At 36.7% G+C, this 19,539-nt stretch overlaps 2 protein-coding genes across 3 annotated transcripts in view; both read right to left on the bottom strand.

Annotated features, from left to right (window-relative positions):
- Positions 1-3,841: 3,841 nt before the first annotated feature.
- On the bottom strand, positions 3,842-15,434 carry LOC135091331 (phosphorylated adapter RNA export protein-like). Of its 2 annotated transcripts, none has more exons than XM_063988883.1 (9): positions 15,273-15,434; positions 11,896-12,065; positions 10,864-10,969; positions 10,392-10,561; positions 9,899-10,065; positions 8,914-9,005; positions 7,826-8,006; positions 6,743-6,882; positions 3,842-6,602 (listed from the first exon to the last, which is right to left on the bottom strand). In XM_063988883.1, the coding sequence occupies exons 1-9, from the start codon at positions 15,324-15,326 to the stop codon at positions 6,354-6,356; spliced, it is 1,329 nt and encodes a 442-aa protein (XP_063844953.1). In that variant the 5' UTR covers positions 15,327-15,434; the 3' UTR covers positions 3,842-6,353. The 2 variants fall into 2 exon arrangements, with proteins under 2 accessions (XP_063844953.1, XP_063844944.1); XM_063988874.1 differs by having other exon boundaries at positions 6,743-6,892; positions 7,827-8,006.
- Positions 15,435-17,356: 1,922 nt separating this feature from the next.
- The window catches only part of LOC135091342 (large ribosomal subunit protein uL3-like), a 5,169-nt gene continuing 2,986 nt past the window's right edge, over positions 17,357-19,539 (bottom strand). Inside the window, exons 4-8 of the mRNA XM_063988896.1 lie at positions 19,114-19,249; positions 18,567-18,753; positions 18,201-18,403; positions 17,717-17,872; positions 17,357-17,537 (exon numbers count right to left, since the gene is read on the bottom strand). Of these exons, the coding sequence (XP_063844966.1) occupies positions 17,376-17,537; positions 17,717-17,872; positions 18,201-18,403; positions 18,567-18,753; positions 19,114-19,249 (844 nt within the window). The 3' untranslated portion in view covers positions 17,357-17,375. The remainder of the gene's footprint in view (positions 17,538-17,716; positions 17,873-18,200; positions 18,404-18,566; positions 18,754-19,113; positions 19,250-19,539) is intronic.

The following is a 19,539-nucleotide window of genomic DNA, read 5'->3' as shown; positions in this document are numbered from 1 at the left end:
TATCCTTATAAATTATTTATATATGGACAAAAATAATGAAATAAAGTAATAATACATAAATAAATTTAAGAATATTTTCTACTGATGCATTACTGAATATTTTCCATATATTTTCCATAAATAAAATAAAATAGATAACTTTCACTGGTGCATAATGTCAATATTTCCCATGTCAAATCACATCAGAATAATATCTACTCAAGGTGAACATGAATAGCTGTTCTCTTTCCTTATTTTTGCTTGCTGCCTATAACAACCTATGTAAGTTATATTTTCTTTTTCTCATGAATTTAATGTTGGGTAGATAAAGGTTCTAACATAACTGTGAATTAACATTGCCTGAAGATGCATATAACAAGGATCTTGTGTACAAGATTAATTATTATCAAAATGCATAAAATAGGTAAATGTTACAATGCAAATGATTCTGCTCTCATAACTACTGAAACATTTCCTCCTGTACAGCCATTCCGTACATCATATCACAGACATCTCCATTCATTGTCATGCTCAGGATCATATGTCCCATAATAATGCTAGGCTATCCTAAGCTATAGCCATAACTGCCTTGCTGTCATTCAGTACTAATTCAACATTATCTGGAAGTCATTTTTAATGTTCATTTCACAGGAAGTTCTTCCATATTAATTTATCAACAGAGTTTGTTTCAAATTCTTATTGCATAGGAATAATCTAATACTAGTACATCCTTCATGATTTCCTGCAGGTGGGTTATTTATATATATTCAATAATGGATTATATGGGGATTAAACAGTTACTGGAAATGTACAGGTGCTCAATGAGATAAATAACAAGATACATACAAGTTAATTGGTGAATAACTAAAGACAAACTAGACAATGTCATTCTGCTCTCCACATTATATCAAACTGCATCAGTCTTAAATTAATCTTGATCTCTTGCAAAATACACTTTGCTTAATCCAAGTTTGATGCAATTGATGTGAAAAAAAAAAAATAAATAAAATAAATAAATAAAATAAAAAAATACAAAAATAAATAAATAAATAAATAAATAAATAAATAAATAAATAAATATATATATATATATATATATATATATATATATATATATATATATATATATATATATATATATATGACCAGCATCCAGAGCTGTCTAAAATTTTCTTCTACTTCTGTACATGTATTTATAATGCTAAATTTCTCAGGCACAAGCACCTTCACAAGAATTTGAGGCAAATTATTTAAAAGAAAACTTGCATTGCCTTTAACATAATGGATGTTTTTATAAACCAGTTGTATTCAGTATAATGTGGCGATGTACATGCAACATTGAACTAAAATTGACTGTCACGTTCTAATACCACATCTTAAGGTGAATTCTACTGGAGGTAAGGAAGGATGCACCAGGAATTAATTAATTAAGAGAATCCAAACCTGTGTACAATATGATATTTATAAACACTGAAATAATTAAATAATGGTAGTGACACAATTGCATGGATTGACTTATCTCATCTTCATCAAAACTAACATTATTCTCATCCTTTATAATTCCATACATGCTTTCACATTGTCACCTTAGTGGATCAGTAGGTATAAAAATAAATAAATACACTAATTAATTAATTAATTAATTAATTAATTAATTAATTAATTAAATAATAATAATAATAATAATAATAATAATAATAATAATAATAATAATACATTAAAAATTCAGACTATCTTGAAACATGAAAAGGTTTAAGAAAAGAGTTTGTTCAATGATTCAGAGTAAAACATCTTCTGCATGGCAAAGTGAAAGACAGGCACAAATATGCTGTAAGGACAGTATGTGACAATACACGCTGTAGAATTAAAAGTGGTACTACAATGAATAATCCAAAAGGGAAATCTGAGTTTAGTGTACCTACCATGCCTACCACTGAATGCATGTATTTATATTTTTCTTTTTTTCAGCTTACTAAATCACATCCTTTAGATGCAGACTCTGTACCATTTATGGTGCATGCCTCATGAACAGTATAATGTTCACACTTTTAACTAAATGTCATTAATCTCCGAACTCCCTTCAGTCTTTGATACTTTGTTGTAGTTTCTGCTTCCTTGTGATGTGATTTCCTTGACTTTATTTTTTTATTTATTTATCTATTCATTTATCTTATTTACTTATTTATCTATTTATTTTATTATTATTTATTTTATTTTATTTTATTTATTTATTTTTTTTTTTGCATGCATATCATGTGGGTTGGAAACAAAGTATCAAAATATTTCAAGAACTAAATTACTTCACTCCTCATTGAAGCTCTTAAACTTTTACTTCATATGATTTGGTAAATTTTCTATTCACTATTATATTGCTATGGAAGTTTCCCCACCTGATTGACCTTCAGGCTGGCAAACACCTGTAGCTATAAAACTTTTCATAAAAAGTTTCAAGATTAATAAAGTAAAATCTAGCTATCAAACTGCCATTAATCTTTTGAATTATCATATCACTAATAAATTTCTTAATATCATGCTATGATTTGGTTGCCTTAAAAAAAAAAAAGGAAAAGAAAAACCTAAAGAGAATTCTAGTACAGCAAAAAATAAATTAGGGACAAATGAGAGAGAGAGAGAGAGAGAGAGAGAGAGAGAGAGAGAGAGAGAGAGAGAGAGAGAGAGAGAGAGAGAGAGAGAGAGAGAGAGAGAGAGAGAGAGAGAGAGAGAGAGAGAGACTTATCTGTCAAGAAATTTAGTACTGAATATCAAAATAGCATGGAAAAAGTGATGCATACAAAGAAAAACTATATATATATATATATATATATATATATATATATATATATATATATATATATATATATATATATATATATATAATGTGGAGACAGAACATAATCAGCATCACTTAAATTTCTTATACCATAAATTTATAAGCATGATGCACACACAATACTAAAATGAGAACAGAAATGCAGTTGGCTGCAAATGAGACACTGTGGTAAATGACGGCCTGTCAATATACAGTGTGTGATATGGTAGAGTTACCACATACATATATAAGCTAGTTATCATATATTTTTCATAACAATTTTGATACAAAAATCTGTACCTAAATGAGTCTTTGAAATTTGTATAATATGATGAAAATTATGTTAATGTACAACATTGTGTGTGTGTGTGTGTGTGTGTGTGTGTGTGTGTGTATATGTAATGAAGAGACCAGTAAATCTGTGGGAAATAGATACCTCACAATACCATTCAGTGCATAGCCAAGACTACAAATTATTCTGAATAAAATGGTAAGTATGATTATGAAGCAACATTACAAGATATTAAGTAAGGAAACAATAGTTGTGATGGCAGGATACATAATGTGTGGCATTTTTCTTTCCTTGATATCAATGTTTCTTTAAACGACTACTTTCTTTAGGAGAAAGACTGTGTTCATAATATCAATGCAGTACTCGACTTAACAAAATAACAACAATTATTTTTATCTTAATCTGTGTGCTGTAATACTATGGCCATATGTAACAGACATAAAATTACTTAATTGCTGATCATCTGAGCAATTCAAGTTGACAGTACATGACATCAGGACCATGAATTGCCACTATCATATGGTCAACTTTCTAAACCTTTTCCTCTACTCAATGAAATTATTAAAGAAAATAATCTGAATCAGACTACAGTCATCCATGTAACAGTACATTACTGGAATAGAGAAGTCAAGACATCACTTACAAAATATCCTTTAGCCCCTTCACTCATTTAGGGTTTTTGCATTATCCACCTTCAGTATAGACTGATATTATTGTAAATATCAATAAATGAAAAGGTATATACAAATGAAATTCAAGTCACAGGGAAACTATGTACATTTATCTTACAAACTATGGTCATATCAAATTAATTTGAGCCACAAATCCTGCCCTCCTGTGAAGCGTCCCAATCTGCTGCTCTGAGTGGGTGTGTTGTATGCATTATTTTACTTTTCCTGTTAATTAACTACTCAATATTTGTAGGATTTTACTGCATTCATATTTTTACAAGTAAGAAATTCAGCTTTTAATTGACTGATATGGCACAAAGCACTATTTTGATAAAAACAATTTCCCTTTGCAGTAAACAAAACAGCCAGTTAAACTATCACATAAATCCCAAAATATCTAGGTTGCTTTTCTAGAGGCATTAATTTTCCTGCCTCATGAGAAGTGAGGGTATCCCTACACCATCATGGAGTACAACATACTGAACCTTGGTAAGGATTCCAACTGAACTTGATCAGTATTTAATTATAATGTGTATCAAAAACTAAATAAACAAAATGATAAAAAATAAAAATAAATAAATACAGCCATGAAGTATGTGATACAATTTGAGAAGGGATGTACTTATTTTGCTGGTCTCTCAAAGAAATTTATGGTAAAATTTTACAACATATAATAAAAGTGTGCTGATACAACAGAGAGAAATGGTTGTCTGAGAACTTGAGAATCCCTCTGATGCTTAGGAACAATCTTGTAAAAAGTGAGATCATGAAAGTTGCAGTTCAAGGAACAAAAATAATTTGAAACTTTAATGTGATGAAAGGCTGACTGATTAGTGAAGAGAATGGGAATGATTTCTAGCATTAAATTTTCACCTGCACTGACACTGTTAATCGAAAAAAAAATCTGGTAAGATTGCACCACTGAAAGTTAATTTAAGTTTTAAGAACTGCACCCTGACAGTCACATAACCTCTAAAATTGAACTACAGGTATTATGACATTTATCTGGCAAGCTTGGGATTGAAGGTCTAATTTTCCAGCTTCTCAGCCTCTAGAAGGGGATCAGAGATCCCACCACCTTCCTTGTACCAAACTCAATCTTTTGATCACACCAGACATAGAAGAACCACCTTTCACTGCTGCACCTCCATTCATCCTTGTCACAAGCAACTACTCTTCACTGCTCCATAAAAAAAAACCCTATTGCTGTCAAACATCCCCATATAAGTTGATCAAGACAAGGCATATTCTAATATTAACTAGCACATGCTAAAGTATCTGCATAAAATAAACAATAAAAAAGTACATAATATTGGACAGATCTACATATCAGGCTGACATCCCCATAAAGTAAAAGAAAGATGAGCCAGGACATCAATATTCACAAGCATTCTCTCATGTCTTAGCCTAGAGGCCTTCACAGGAGAAATGCCTGATCTTTGTCAGACACTGCATGAGGATCACTTGTGCAGCATATCCAACAACAATTTCAGAGATACAAATTCATAGACTTTTATAACAGTTTCATCTTTATTAAACCACTTAGAATAAAAAAAAAAAATACTGTGCATAATCATTTGGTGGTCTAAGCACATCCCCATTTTTTTCTTTTCCCCAATGATGAGTGCCAATAAGCCTTCAAATAGTAGTACATATCATACTCACTCTCTATTACCAGACACATATCCAAATAATTCAAGTATCTGTTTTTTGTTTGTTGACATCATAGAAAGTAGATGCACCAACATGCCCAAATGCAGCAGTGAAGTCCCTTTATCAAATCCCATAACCAATTCTAATTTTTTTTAAATAAACAGTGAAACAATTATTTTTGGGGCTGTCTACTAGCCTACTTCCTTTCTGTTGTGGTCTTTTAGGTATGATACTGAATTAATTATTACAATAAAGTGAGCCACAAAACAAACATGCACATACACAAAATCTGGTATAAAAGTAAAATGTAAAATGAAATGGGGCAAAATTATTAAAAAAAAATTGCTGGAAAATATATATCTATGCAACAGCTGTCCCACTAAAATTATCACTTGGTGGGTGCACCATGCCAATACAAAACCAAGAGCAGCCAAATACTGCAAAGCCTACCATACTCAAAACTAACCAATCTAAAACATATGTTGCATTTCTGTTGATTATATTTTTCTGGACACCAGATAAATTGTTCAATACCTGTAGCTCATTTTATGAAGTTACATTCAATCTCATACTTCCTGACACAAAAGTCATATAAAGATTAGGCCAAATTACTGATGCAACACTACCCTCCCTCTTCCCTATGTTTCAATCCTTAAGTCAAATAGTGTGCATGGCTGAAACAGAGGATGTACTAGAATACCAATAATATTGAGGAGGATCAGGATCAAAAAGGAATGATGGAGGGAATTTTTATGGCAGGAGGGTTAAGGCATACACACCCAAGGCAGGAGACAGCTGAATAGGGACCATGTAAGAATTTATTCTGTACAGACTGGGTTGTGGGTTTATCTACATGGGAGATCACAGAGGTTGACAGGGTGTTGGAGCCACAAAGAGTTAAGGTTGGTGTCGTACCATACCTGCAGATTATGTGCAACCACTGACAGTATCAGAACAGTTCCATTTCATCATTTCCATGAATGTCTAGAAAGTCATCATCATAAGCTACCTCAGTACTTCTTTTATTTTTTTCACTTATCTCCTCATTCTGCGTACTGTTCTCCACTTCAATGTTGAGGAACCCGCCATTATAGGTCTCCAGAGGCTGGTCTGGGGTCTTGTGAGGATCTGTAGTGGCTGATGGTGGCTGAGGTGGTGATGAAGGTGGCATAATTTCCTGTGGTGATAACTGATTTATCTGAAAAGGGAAAGAAACAAATATACATAATGAAACATCTGAAGTACCAACCCTCCAACAAAATTTAAATTTATAGCTTCCGACTAAAAGCCAGTAACATTTTCACTAGATCTTATAATACCATACAAGCACTTCCTCACCAGAGGCCCTGCAAGTTCCTGTTCCTCTGTGTCAGATGGCTGAGGTGATGTGACAGGAGTTGAGCCAGGACACTTTGCTCCTCCAGGGTCATCAGAGAACAGCTCTCCAAGGTGAAGACCCTCCTCACTGGCTGTCTCTCCTGCAGGATCAGTAAGATGAAAGATTATGCAATTTTCAGATTTAATGAAATCTGGTATTAGATGACAGCATAAAATGTAAATAGTCTGAATAACATATTGGCTCTAGGTGTGCCAAGATAAGTATAGTTTGTTGATACATCACCTGCATTCAGTTATTATTATTATTATTTTTTTTTTTTTAGCATTTAATATATAAAAAGTTATGTGGCAGACAGAGTACCCATCAAAGGTATTAAAAGATTTCTCCTAAGGAATCTGAATCAGTTACTATTTGCTACTGATATTAAACTGATAGTTGATTCAGAGAAGGGGCTGGGTTAGCTAAAAGAGGTTTGGATACCAAGAGTAAGAATAAAACAATAAAGTGTAAGAGAATGATATGCCACTTAAGGAAATAATGTTACATATTGTCATGCATAGAATCGGACATAGGGATTAAGTTTACAATGCTTTAACTTTAAGCTGATAAGATGTGGGAGTGATGAAAAAAGTATTTACATACAGATTATTTTAATTTTGTAAAATTAAGGGGTAGCACTGACTAAATTCTACAATGGAAATTGACAAAGCTGAAACCATGATGCACGTATCAGTTTTTCCTCATGATTAAAAACTATTATCTTCAATCATGTGAAGCCAAATTAAATAAATTTTCATGTCAGGCAGCAACTTGTCATTGACTGAGTACTAATGCAAGTGATCAGTGTTTATGTATAGAGGAATGTGATGGGTGTAAAATTACATTTGCCATGTGTTTTTTGCCAAAACTGAGCATTCAATACAGTGCAAAATGTGTTTATGTTAATGTAGGGGAAATAAAGTTAGAGAATGGCTAGCTTGAAATAGTTTAGTTGATCAGATTGGAAGGAAAATGCATAAGAATTTATGGGAAATAGAACAAATAATAAGATATCAATAACATCTGTAATGACTGATAAGTACCTTGTGGTTTAGACTCATGTCTCTCACGCTTGCGGTGAGCTCGCTTGCGTTTCCTCCACTGCTGTAGGGACCCTGCCTCATCTTGAGAGAAAATCTTGATTAAGTCAGTATGTTCTAACGTTGGGTAAGTCTTCAACAAGTGTAGGTATACACCACCCGACGTCCTTCTCCGTGACCCATTCTGTAATAACAAAGTTCAAATGATATGGTACAAGATTTTCACAATGAGCTTATTACCATAATGTGTAAAAGTGAATGAGTCAGTGAGGAGGTAAGAAGACATCTTAGAGCTGGAAAGTAAAAGAAGTGATAATACAAAAATAAAAGTGAAGTGGATATAACTTTGATAAGAAGTTTCTATTATATATATATATATATTTTTTTTATTTTAATTTTCTTTAAGAAGTTAAAAGAGTGAGATAAATTATAATGGTGAAAATACATTTTGGTGGTAGTGGAGACACTGTGTAGTGGGGCTGTATCTGCCTCCCATGTATAAGGTACCTCACTCATACAGTATTTCAAACACGGCGAAATCAAAGACTATTCCTCTCATCAACTCCCTTTCTTTGATTACCTTCAGTCTTGTATGATTCGTCACAATGCTACATCTCTTACTATTTTCAGTACATGAGGTTACTGCTCTTCTATACTTATTCACTACATGCCTTTTTCTCTAGTGGCCTTACTTCACAAGACATGCTACTCATTCTCATCTCTATGTAATCTCTTCAATTTACTTCCAGGAGTTAATCAGCTTCAGCCATCCTTCATCTTTTTCACTAATAAACTCCAAAACCTTTTTGCCACAATGTTTTACAAAACCTAAAGAACCGGATTCCTTCACAAGGATTATCAAACATCATCTCTATTTTTCTTTTCTGAGAATGCTAATCAACTCTTAATTTCATTTTGAAGGCTTTGTTACAGCAGTTACCTTTTCACTAAAGGTTACTGATATTATCAATCTGCAGACATATCACTTAATTCAATTTTCCTTTAAAGCTTTAGTCATTATGATGTCCTTGATATTTTAGCAACTTCTGGCAGCAACAGTATAACAAAAACAATAAGGTCAAAGAACTTACCAACACCATCAGGCCTCCATCTCTCTCCAACTCTTGAGTGTTTTTGTACAGATCTAGTGCTTTCTCCTGCCCCAGCACCTCCACTACACGCACTGCAAGAGGTCATGGATTAGTCACCACCAGCTTTGCCCCAATACTAACATACGAGTACTACCACCTTTCACTCCACAACTCCCTTATGTACCACCTTGTTTGTAATGAAGATTGTGTAATTCTCATGTAAATCTGGAATCACAGAACTGAGTGTAGGCACATACAAAAAGTATTATTCATCAACACTTCACATGGTTAGATTTTAGTCACTTGATATCTTTTGAGCTACAAAGTCATGTGAATATCATCATTCTTCTGACTAACATCAGGCTTTCTCATAATCTCTTACATGGTCAGAGATGCAATGACAAGCTTCCAACTATCTCTATCCACTGCCTCAGCCTCATCAATGCCAAGTGCTGCCAGACGTTCTTGACCAAACTACCTCCACATCTTCCTTGGCCTGTCTGATGATGATAACCTAACACTCCCACTCCAGCCACTCTCTCAATGCATCAAGCTTTCCTACTTTACTTTCCACCTCCCTCAGACAGTGATCCATGAATATATTAAATAACAATAAGAGATATCAAACATACTTGCCTCACACTTATTATTATAGCAAAATTCTCTCCAAACTCTCCCTCCACCCTCATGTATTCATACTTATAAAAAGCCTCTATTTCTTGGAACAACTACTTTCTTACATCAAATTTTAAGGACATCATAAAGGGCTTTCTTACAACTCAATTATATGCTTTCTCTACCACACACAAGATCCACAATAGCACACTATAGAAGCATTTTGGTTAGTTCTGTGGTACTGCAAGCTTAAAATACATGATGAAATAAGTCTTCCCAGATAATGACTTTATAAAGATGAGTGCATCTTTTACATTGCAAATAAATACCATGCTAACAAAGTCTTCTCTGATCAATCATCTACTGTTACCTATGAGCTCTGGTTTCCTCTCCATGAGGCCCTCAGCAATAGCTAGGCCCACTTCCTCATCCGTCATTGACTCCCGAATCTCCACATCTATCAGTTCTCTTTTCCCACTTTTCGTCTTCGGCTTCCGGTGACTTAACCTCTCCTTCACATGCCGTTTTCTGCTCATTCTGCAAGAAAAGAGAGATATGATGGTAAACTGCTCAACATATCAACCACTTCACTCACAACATTTTCAACTGGCTATCACATTAATAAGAACAAGTACTCATACACAATAGAGGCTCCATTTAACAGAATCTAATTCAGCCAAAACCTCTTAGCTAGCAAACTCAAGATCCTTAGAATCAAGTGTTTGATTTAATGGACAATGTTTCTTAAATCAAATGACCTAAGATAAAAACATAAGACACTATACCACCCAATAGCAAGAAATTTCTATGAGAATGACATGCTAAGGGACACAAGGCAGATGCTAAATCATACTTCTTCCTACCTTTTATTCTTAGTCTCCTCATCTTCTTCCTCCTCCTCCTCATCAGAGTAATGTTGGCCTTCTTGCTGACGGAACTGTTGCGCCTGTAAATAGTCATAGCTCTCTACGCTCCGGTCACCTTGATCCAGGCGACGCTTCAAACCAAACCCTCCAATCTCCTGTGCCAATACCTGCAAAACAATATGCAATAAGATTTCTCTAACTCTTCAACATTTTTTTTTTATCTGTATGCTTATCTATCACTTTTTTTTTATAGTAATGGAAACCACTGTAGTTTATGCCAATGTTATATTAGCATCATTTATTTCACAAGTTTGTGAGCCACTGCTAAGTTTGGCATAACTCCCAGAGTGTCCATCACGCTAAAATGTTTCAAATTCTACTTGCTGTAAGCTGTAGGTTCTTTCACACTTTCTGCAAGATTTAGATATCTCAAGTATGTTTGTGTCTCGGTAGTAACAATAAACCTTACCTGTTCCTCCATTACTGAGGACCATATATTGTTGCGCCGGCGTGCCTTGGCAATAGGTCGACTCTCCTGAGTGCCATTGTCCAGCGTCCAGGCCCGGGGATCATGACTGAAGTGAAACACAGGCAATGATCATTCAACCAAGTCATGTTTCTCAGCAAATAATAATAATAATAATAATAATAATAATAATAATAATAATAATAATAATAATAATAATAATAATAATTCTATATACCAGGCTGGCAATCTCAAATGGGATGGTCCAGATAAAGCACTACACACTCACAAACACATTATTCACACTCTTAACCCCATCAGCCCATGTTGGAAAGGAATAGGTCTTGCGGACAACCTTACTACATACCAGCTTAGGCATAGCACAGCTGGCCATATACTTCCACAGCAAGGCCTGGCAGCATACACTGGTTTGCTTCTGCCCCTTTATAATGGGACCATTCCCTACTCCAGATCCACCCTCAATCAATTATTATTATTATTATTATTATTATTATTATTATTATTATTATTACTGTTGTTATCATTACTATTATTATAATTATAATCATATCTCAATAATGGTGATGATAATGATGATAATAATAACACCTAATAATAATAATAATAATAATAATAATAATAATAATTACTATGATGTATGTGTGAGTGTGAGTAGGAATACATTTTAACATGCCATTTTTTTACACAATTTTATACTGCCTCCTGTATTAACAATGACACAATCAAGAATGGTTTTAAGTAAGAATGGTTTTAAGTCATACACTGGTCATAAGTTAATGAACACCTGTAATGGAATAGTGATCCTGAAACAGTTTGCTTTGCAAAGTTCCATATAATGCAAGTGAAATCCAACATGTTACATCAGTGCGTGACATATGAGTGGCAGTGCCTTTAGTTGGCATAAATGGAAAGAAAAAAAATAATAAAAAGGAAGAAGTGAACTATATCATGAGTAAAAGCAGCTTTAACTTAACATTTCTGATGCATTCTAGCCAAAAAAGTATTCTAACTCACCTTTCTGAACCTCCAGTGTCCATTTTACTGACATTTGGCCTTTTGCGTTTAGCTGCAAGTGGGGAGTCTGAGTCGGAGTCTGACGAGTAGTCTTCATCACTAGAGGGTACGTGGCGCTCCACACGCCTGTACAGGGTGGCATCAGGTCGTGCCACAGGCTTGTAGGACAGCTGTGTGGGGAAGAGTTAAGTTTATTTATATATAAACAACATTCTATTCCATTTCCCTGGTTTTGATAAAACTCAAAGTCTGACTACCATAAAGTGGAAATGGCAGAGGAAAATAAGGCCAAGACAGCATTCTCCTTCAGCCAGGGGCTTTGGCTGTTCTACATTATGTTCTTTGGCCTGTGCAATATCCCTAGGTGTTTTGAGTGCCTCATGGAGAGAGCCATAGAGGGCTTGCAGTGGAGAACAACTCTCATGTACCTTGATGACATTATTGTCTTTGGGGACATGTTTGAGGAGGCCATGGAGATACTGGAAGAGGTGTTCTGTTGGCTGACGGCTGCCAAGTTGAAACTCAGCCCCCAAAAGTGCCTCCTCTTCCAGCCTGAAGTGTCATTTTTGAACACATCACCAGCAGAGATGGAGTTAAGATGGAAAACCCAGAAGGTGGCAGTGGTACAAGAGTAGCCTGTGTCCACCAGTACGGCTGACATGTGGAGTTTTGTGGAACCCTGCATTTATTACGGGTGTTTCATACCTGAGTTTGCTCAAATCATCTCCCCCCTCCAACAGCTCACCAGAAAGGGAGCATGCTCTGAATGGAGTCAGTCCTGTCAGCAGGCCTTCAACAGTCTGAAACAAGCCCTGACTAAGACCCCGGTACCCTCCTATCCTAACCCTGCTAGCCCTTCCCTGTTGGACACCAATGCCAGTGCTGATAGACTTGGTGCTGTCCTGTGGAGGGTGGAAGGGAACGCGTGGCAACGTACTACAAGCGAATTACAGTGTGAAGTTCACTGATCCTGTAAGGCACCAACCTCACCATCCATACAGATCACACTGCCCTGCAGTGAGTAAAGACCCTCAAAGTACCTGAGGGACAACTGGCATGGTGACTGGATCGTCATGAGCCAAGCATAGTTCTGGTCGTGACCATATCACTGATAGCCAGAGTCACCATCCATATCAGCCATAATGCACACATTGCTCAAGGAAGGAGCAGACTGCAGGCTGCAGATCATCAGGTGCTTTGGGGTGCCCCAGGAGCTACACTCAGACCAGGGTCATGAATCTGAGTCCATGGTCTTCAAAGAGTGTTGCCAGTTGCTGGGGATCAGGAAGACCCATACCACACCTCTCAAGCCTCAGTCAGACGAGCAGTTCACCAGGATGCTGATCCAAGGGGTGGCCAAATATTGTAGCGGTGACCAGCAGGACTAGCACATGAAGCTATAGACCCTTCTAATGGCCTACCACTCCATGAGGCAACTGCACACACCCACGCCAAACTGATGCTCAGTCAGGAACTGCAGTTCCCAGTAGACCTCTCTATGGGGTGCCCTCCTCAAGAAAGCACTGATCCCGTAACATCAACCTATGCCCAAACACTTCAGGAGGGACTGCATGCTGCCCACTGACTGATTCAGGATTGCATGAGGGCTGCCAGACACTCAATGAAGGTGAGGTATGACTGGCAGATGAGAGATGTGAAATATGACATTGGTGACTGTGTGTGGCGACACAATCCTCTCCGCAAGAAAGGGCTCTCGCCTAAACTCCAATGCCCGCAGGAGGGCCCCTATGAGGTACAACAGGTACTGTTCAACATGACCTACAAAATCTGTCAAGGTGACCAGAGGCACCCACATGTGGTTCACAAGGACTGTCTGATGGCATATCAAGGCTCAAGGTTGTTCTGGGGAAAATAGTAATTTGAGGATGAGGGAAAAGGAAGCAAGAAGGTATGGGAGAGCCAACCAGAGGTGGGAGGAGTATGGAGGAAGGGTTGTGGCATGGAGCAGGTGGCTTGGTTGACGAGATACTCACGGAAATGGATGACAGTGAAACCCAAGTGGGAGCAGAGCTACCCACCCACCATGAGGATGGGCAGACATGACATGAGAGATGGGCACTGCATTGAATGGCAGACTATGTGGTTGATAATAATATGTGAATACTATATATACTATATATAATGTTATGTATTTCAATTGTAATTTTGAGATATTGGTGTGTGCTTTACCTGTAGTTGTATGAGTGGAAATAGGACAGCCAGGTTGGCCTTTGTTAGATGGGGAGACAGTGTTACAGGTGAGGGCTTCTGGTGGTTCAGATGTTGTGTGTGTGTGTGTGTGTGTGTGTGTGTGTGTGTGTGTGTGTGTGTGTGTGTGTGTGTGTGTGTGTGTGTGAAATACATTCCAGGTGCAGGTGAGGTGGTGGAGTAGCCAGTCAGTCCAAGCTGAGGTGCTTGCACCACCTCTCCTTCTCCTTCCACTGCTGTGTCTGTGCCCAGTAATAGCAGTAATAAAAACGAGGGAAGAACCACATTGTTTTCCTGACCCAGGCAATATGGAAAAAGGGAAGAACAAATCTTACTGCCAGGAGGATTTGTTACACTTACCCCTCAACCAACAGCTACTGACACCCTTGGAAGGCTGAGGGCATAGCAGTATTATTTTATATATTTATACTGTTAGTGTAATAAATTTTCATAGGATTAAGTTTTATTATAAAGAATTATGCTTTACTATATAACAAACTTTTTTTTTATTATATAACAGACTGTGAACTCATGTTAAGTATTTTATTTTGACATTAAGTAAATAAATCTAATCAATAGAAATATTCTTTTATGTTGCTTTATTTCTTAAAGTATTGGAGGCTCTGTAGATCATCACTTTTTTGGGAGCAGAACCTGAAGAAACTCATAAAGATAAGACACAGTAACCCTCTTTCTGTTGGATGTCTGTATCTATGAGTATAAAAATATTCTCCTTCCTATCAAGTATGAAGCTGAAGTAGGTAAGGAAAAAATCATGAAAAGCTCCTATAATTTCGAGTAAAGATAATTATGAAAAAAAGCCAGTACCAAACTGCTGAATAAAAAAGGTATAAGTAGTCTGGTCGGAAGGGGGATGCCTGTAAATAAGAAATAACGAAACCACAGAGGAAGAGACGTGAAAAATACAAGTAAACTGGGTAAGTAGTAAAATTGAGGCAAAGGGGATTGGGAGAAATAACAAGGATATAATGTATGGGAGAGAAGAAACAAATGCACATTGGGAAAAACAAGAGCAAAGAAAAAAAATACAAGGTAGGAGGAGAAGCAAGGAATACATAAGGAGAGAGTAAAGAATTAAGGAGGGTTTAAACACAGAGGAAAGTAAATATCCTCCTCACACCACACCATTCTAACCTTTATCCACTCACCCCAAAACTGTCCTCATTCCCATCTGATACCTCGCCTTCTTCTCGTTCCTCCATGGTCTCTCCACACCTCTGCTCTTAGCCAGACACACATACACACAAACACACACACACACAATCTCCGAGGTAAACTATAACAAGTAAACACTGACTTGCGCAACTCTCTTATTTGTTTTCATTTCTGATCAAGGTAATATTGTGCTCTCCCCTCTCATTAAATAACTGCGTTGATTTTTATTAACATATCTATGATTTTTCTCGTATTACGTATGATTGTAATTCTATGCTGCGTATTTTTTGTCATATACGTTTCATGTACTCTTGATCTTGAGCGGAAAGATACGGTTCATGCATCAGCATCTACAAATATGAAGGAATTTAACGGTGTGTAAAATAAGAGAGGATGAAACAGTGAAGCATATGAATTAGAATATGAGAAGTATGGTAGAAACTAGGAACAGATGATAGAATCAATAGGAACGATAGGGTGGAGAAAACAAAGGGAATGGATGGTGATGCTGCTGAGACTGTAAGGAGCATGGAGGTATATTATATTAAACATCTATGGTGTGAAGAAACAACTGAAAAGACGATTGTGACAATGAAAGAGTACTTGAAGATAATGTGATACGCTAGACGAAGAGATCATCCGTACGGTAGATGTAAGGGTTGCCGTTACAAAGTCTACTGAAGAAAAGTCCATGGCATAGTGTACAAGTCCTCTCAGCAAAGTATGACATGGGCAAGAACTCTGCATACTGTGTACTAGTACAAAGTCCTTGATATGGGAGATGAAGAGACAGAACATTATGATGCTGATGTATCAGGAGAAAGATTAAGAGGATTTTGAATGTATATTAGAAAAGACATAGTCTTTGATAAGGGAGAGGAAAAGACAGAACATATGCTAATGTAACAGGAAAAAGATGATCGAGGATTCTAAATGTATGTTAGAAAGGACAAAGGAGAAAACAAGGGAATAGATGGTGTTGTTGCCAATTATGCTGAATAAAAGTATAATTCTAAGTGTATATAAAACCTGTTATACCATAGGAAACTCTTACGATGTTTACACGGACTTCAAAAGAATGCTGTGATAAGCAATCATGACATTTATTCTTAGAATCATGCATTTTCTTTACGTAAGGTTCATGCTTGTAAGATTAGCGTATGAATACACTCTTGTCCTATCTACTAAATGAACAAGTGAACATGACCGATGCCTTGATCACGGAACCCTCTCCTAGTCGCTGTGAATGGTGGATCCTGGATGAACCACTCTGCACAAGTAGTTGTAGCTCCATTTCGTTCCTCTTGCCAACAATACCCCCAATCAGGCGTGGGAACTGATTTCAACTCTTCCCTTGCCCGCCGATTTGAACTATTTCAAGGTACGAAACAACCCCTCCCCAGAAAATACATAAAATAAATGAACTAATAATCATTTGTATGGTCTCAGGAACATTCTTTTGCTAGATTGATGCTTCTTCTCCAGTGATACTTATCTTTTAAGTGACAGCATTGTATTGCAAAAAATATATAAATAGCATGTCAAAGCAGTGCCTGCACTGTTCTTTTCCCAGTCATCTCACAAAACCATAGTTATTTTGAGTGTTGTCCATTCTATTTTAGCACTCTTATAAGGCATATATAGATATATATTTCCTCTTGCAATGTTCTACCATGTCACACCTTTTAGAAATAGCAACTGAACCAAACTAACATTTTCCACGCGACTATTTATATTTGCATAAATGCTACCTTTGTCACATACCACACTTCCTCTTCAACCAGTTCATACTATGATTAGGACAAAATGCCTTGAACTACCAAGGGCCAAGATTGTAATGAGCTTTACCAATAATGGTGAAGGCCAACTTGCTCCTTTAACCTGTCAGCATGACAAAGCAGTGCCTTGAATATTTTCCAGGTATCAGGCAAAATTTGTCTGCTCATTACACTTGGCCATCTGGAGACTTCATCAGTAAAGTTGATTGTAACAATCATCAGATGCAGTCTCAGATTATAACCAGTCTAAAAACAGTTTTGAATGCTAATGAACTCTTTTGAAGGTTAATAATAAAAAATTGCCCAACAGTAGTTAGTTTATTGCTGGAGCAACTTCTTCTTGTCCTTCTTGAGGGGACCCATGAAGGCAGACTTCTCAGCACTGGTCTGGAAGCGACCATGACCCATCTTGCTGCTGGTATCAATGAAGTGCAGGTCAATCTTCTCCAGGGCAACACGCTTTGTCTGGACCAGCAGGGACTGCAGAAGACAAAAACTTAAGAAAAGTGATACATAGCTCTTGAATTAATCTTGTTCATGTACTTCTCAGTCCTATCATTCAATATCATTCTTTTTCAAACTGTTATTTGGCTCAATTGGGCTTCATCAATAAAGTAAATTCCACGACAAGGTTATAAAAGCACAAGTCTAACACTAACCTTCCTGAGGCAGACTACCCTTTTCTTGGGTCCAGCACAACATCCCTTGATCATGACGAAGTCCTGGTTAACCTCACCATAGTGTGGGAAACCACCCATTGGTGTGATGGTCTTCTCAGTGAAGTCATACTCAGTGGAAGCATTATTCTTCACTACCTAAAACACAAGGGAAATTTTAAAACTGTTAGCATTCTAACCCAATAATGAAAAACTGATATCGGTTCCATCTAAGACCCTGTTCACAAGAGGTTTACAAAAGTGCAGAGGCATACAAGATACTGCAAAATGTGAAGGATAGAGAGATGGCTTTAAGCATAAGCAAACCAAAAGGCAAAGGGAAACAATGCTTTGATGCATACAGATTAGAAAGATATCAATTACATGGTAGTTTATTTTGGAGGTTTCTGGACTTTGTCCTTGTATGTGCAAGCAAAGCAGAAAGGCAGTCGAATCAGAAATAAAAAACAAAGCTATTTGTAAGCACCTTTCCATCCTTGGTGTGGACACCCTTCCCAATGCGGTAGATCTTCTTGTTCATCTCAGTGCGGTGATGGTAGCCCTTCTGACCAGCTCTGGCAACCGTAAACTGGACACGGCTGGGATGCCAGGCACCAATACAAGCAACCTTGCGCAGACCCTTGTGAGTCTTGCGGGGCAGCTTCTTGGTATGCCATCGAGAAGTCACACCTGTGTGAGTGCTATACTTAAAAAAAGTACATAATGTCTTTCTGAAATAAAATATCTGTAGAACTTTCAGAAGGAAGGCAACAATATTATCAGCATTGAATATCTGAATACTGTTAATCATCACGCTTTTATAATAAAAGTAAAACAAAAATAAGTAGCTTACCCTTGACTCCCTTTCCCTTTGTAACACCAATAACATCCACCATCTCATCCTGACCGAAAACATTTTCCACAGGAACCTGCTTTTCAAAGTGGGAAACAGCCCAATCAATCTTGTCTGCAATGGTTCCACCATTCAACTGAATTTCCATGATGTGGGCCTTTTTCTGCCTCTTCTTCAAAATCTTGATCTGTGAGAGTAAATTATGTAGGATAATCTAACTTCCAGTTCAGTTTAAAGGACTATACATTTCCTTTTATGACCCTTTTACGTAGCCAATCTAAAGGTTGTTTTTATTCTACCTGTGCACATTACATTAATGTACCAGATTCAAAGGAAAAATTACTTTCATAATTCTATCATACGGCTTTTTGACTATCCCTTTAAACTTTATTTCATAGTAACCTCCCCATGGCTTCCTTTCTTTCACAAGTGCCCCATAAATAATCAATCCCAGTTTAAGTTTAATTCTAACAAGATATTACTGATAAACTACATTTTTCATTACACAAGTTCAACATAAATCTACAACGTGACTACACAATCTTACCTGGGTGTGAGCAATGATGCGAACAGCACTGCAGTACTTCTTCATCTTGGCAAGATCCTTCTCAATGACTTTCTTGCCCACTTGGTCCTGCCACTTCTGGGTAGCATTTGTGAAGGCCTTCTTCTTAGACTTGTGCCTGATGAAAGAAATGTGTGAGGGTCTCTATCACAAGCATAAAGCTTGGAGGAAGCGACCCATCACACTCACAGAGCAATGCTAGAAAGAACTAGCAAATACTCCATGGGTGCCCTGATCCTCAAATGTTTCTCAATCCGATGATTTAATGTTTTATTAAGGTCATCACACAATGACAAACCTTGAGGATGCAGAAGCAATAACAGTCCAAGACTCATGGCCAAGCAAGCCTGCCAGAGGAGTAATAGACTGCGAATACGTTTTTTTTTCTACAATATATTGAACAAAATA

This window comes from Scylla paramamosain, chromosome 3 (genome assembly GCF_035594125.1).
Source record: "Scylla paramamosain isolate STU-SP2022 chromosome 3, ASM3559412v1, whole genome shotgun sequence".
In the NCBI taxonomy this organism is placed as follows: Eukaryota; Metazoa; Arthropoda; class Malacostraca; order Decapoda; family Portunidae; genus Scylla; species Scylla paramamosain.
The sequence above is the reverse complement of the archived record's forward strand: the minus strand, read 5'-3'. Positions and strand labels throughout refer to the sequence as shown.

Coding starts and splice junctions, on each gene's coding strand:
- LOC135091331 (XM_063988874.1), bottom strand. CDS start 15,326: ATGGAGGAACGAGAAGAAGGCGAGGTATCAGATGGGAATGAGGACAGT. Junction 12,066..15,272: donor GGAATGAGGACAGTTTTGGG/GTGAGTGGATAA, acceptor TTCCCCACACAG/CTGTCCTACAAGCCTGTGGC. Junction 10,970..11,895: donor GACACTGGAGGTTCAGAAAG/GTGAGTTAGAAT, acceptor GTTTCACTTCAG/TCATGATCCCCGGGCCTGGA.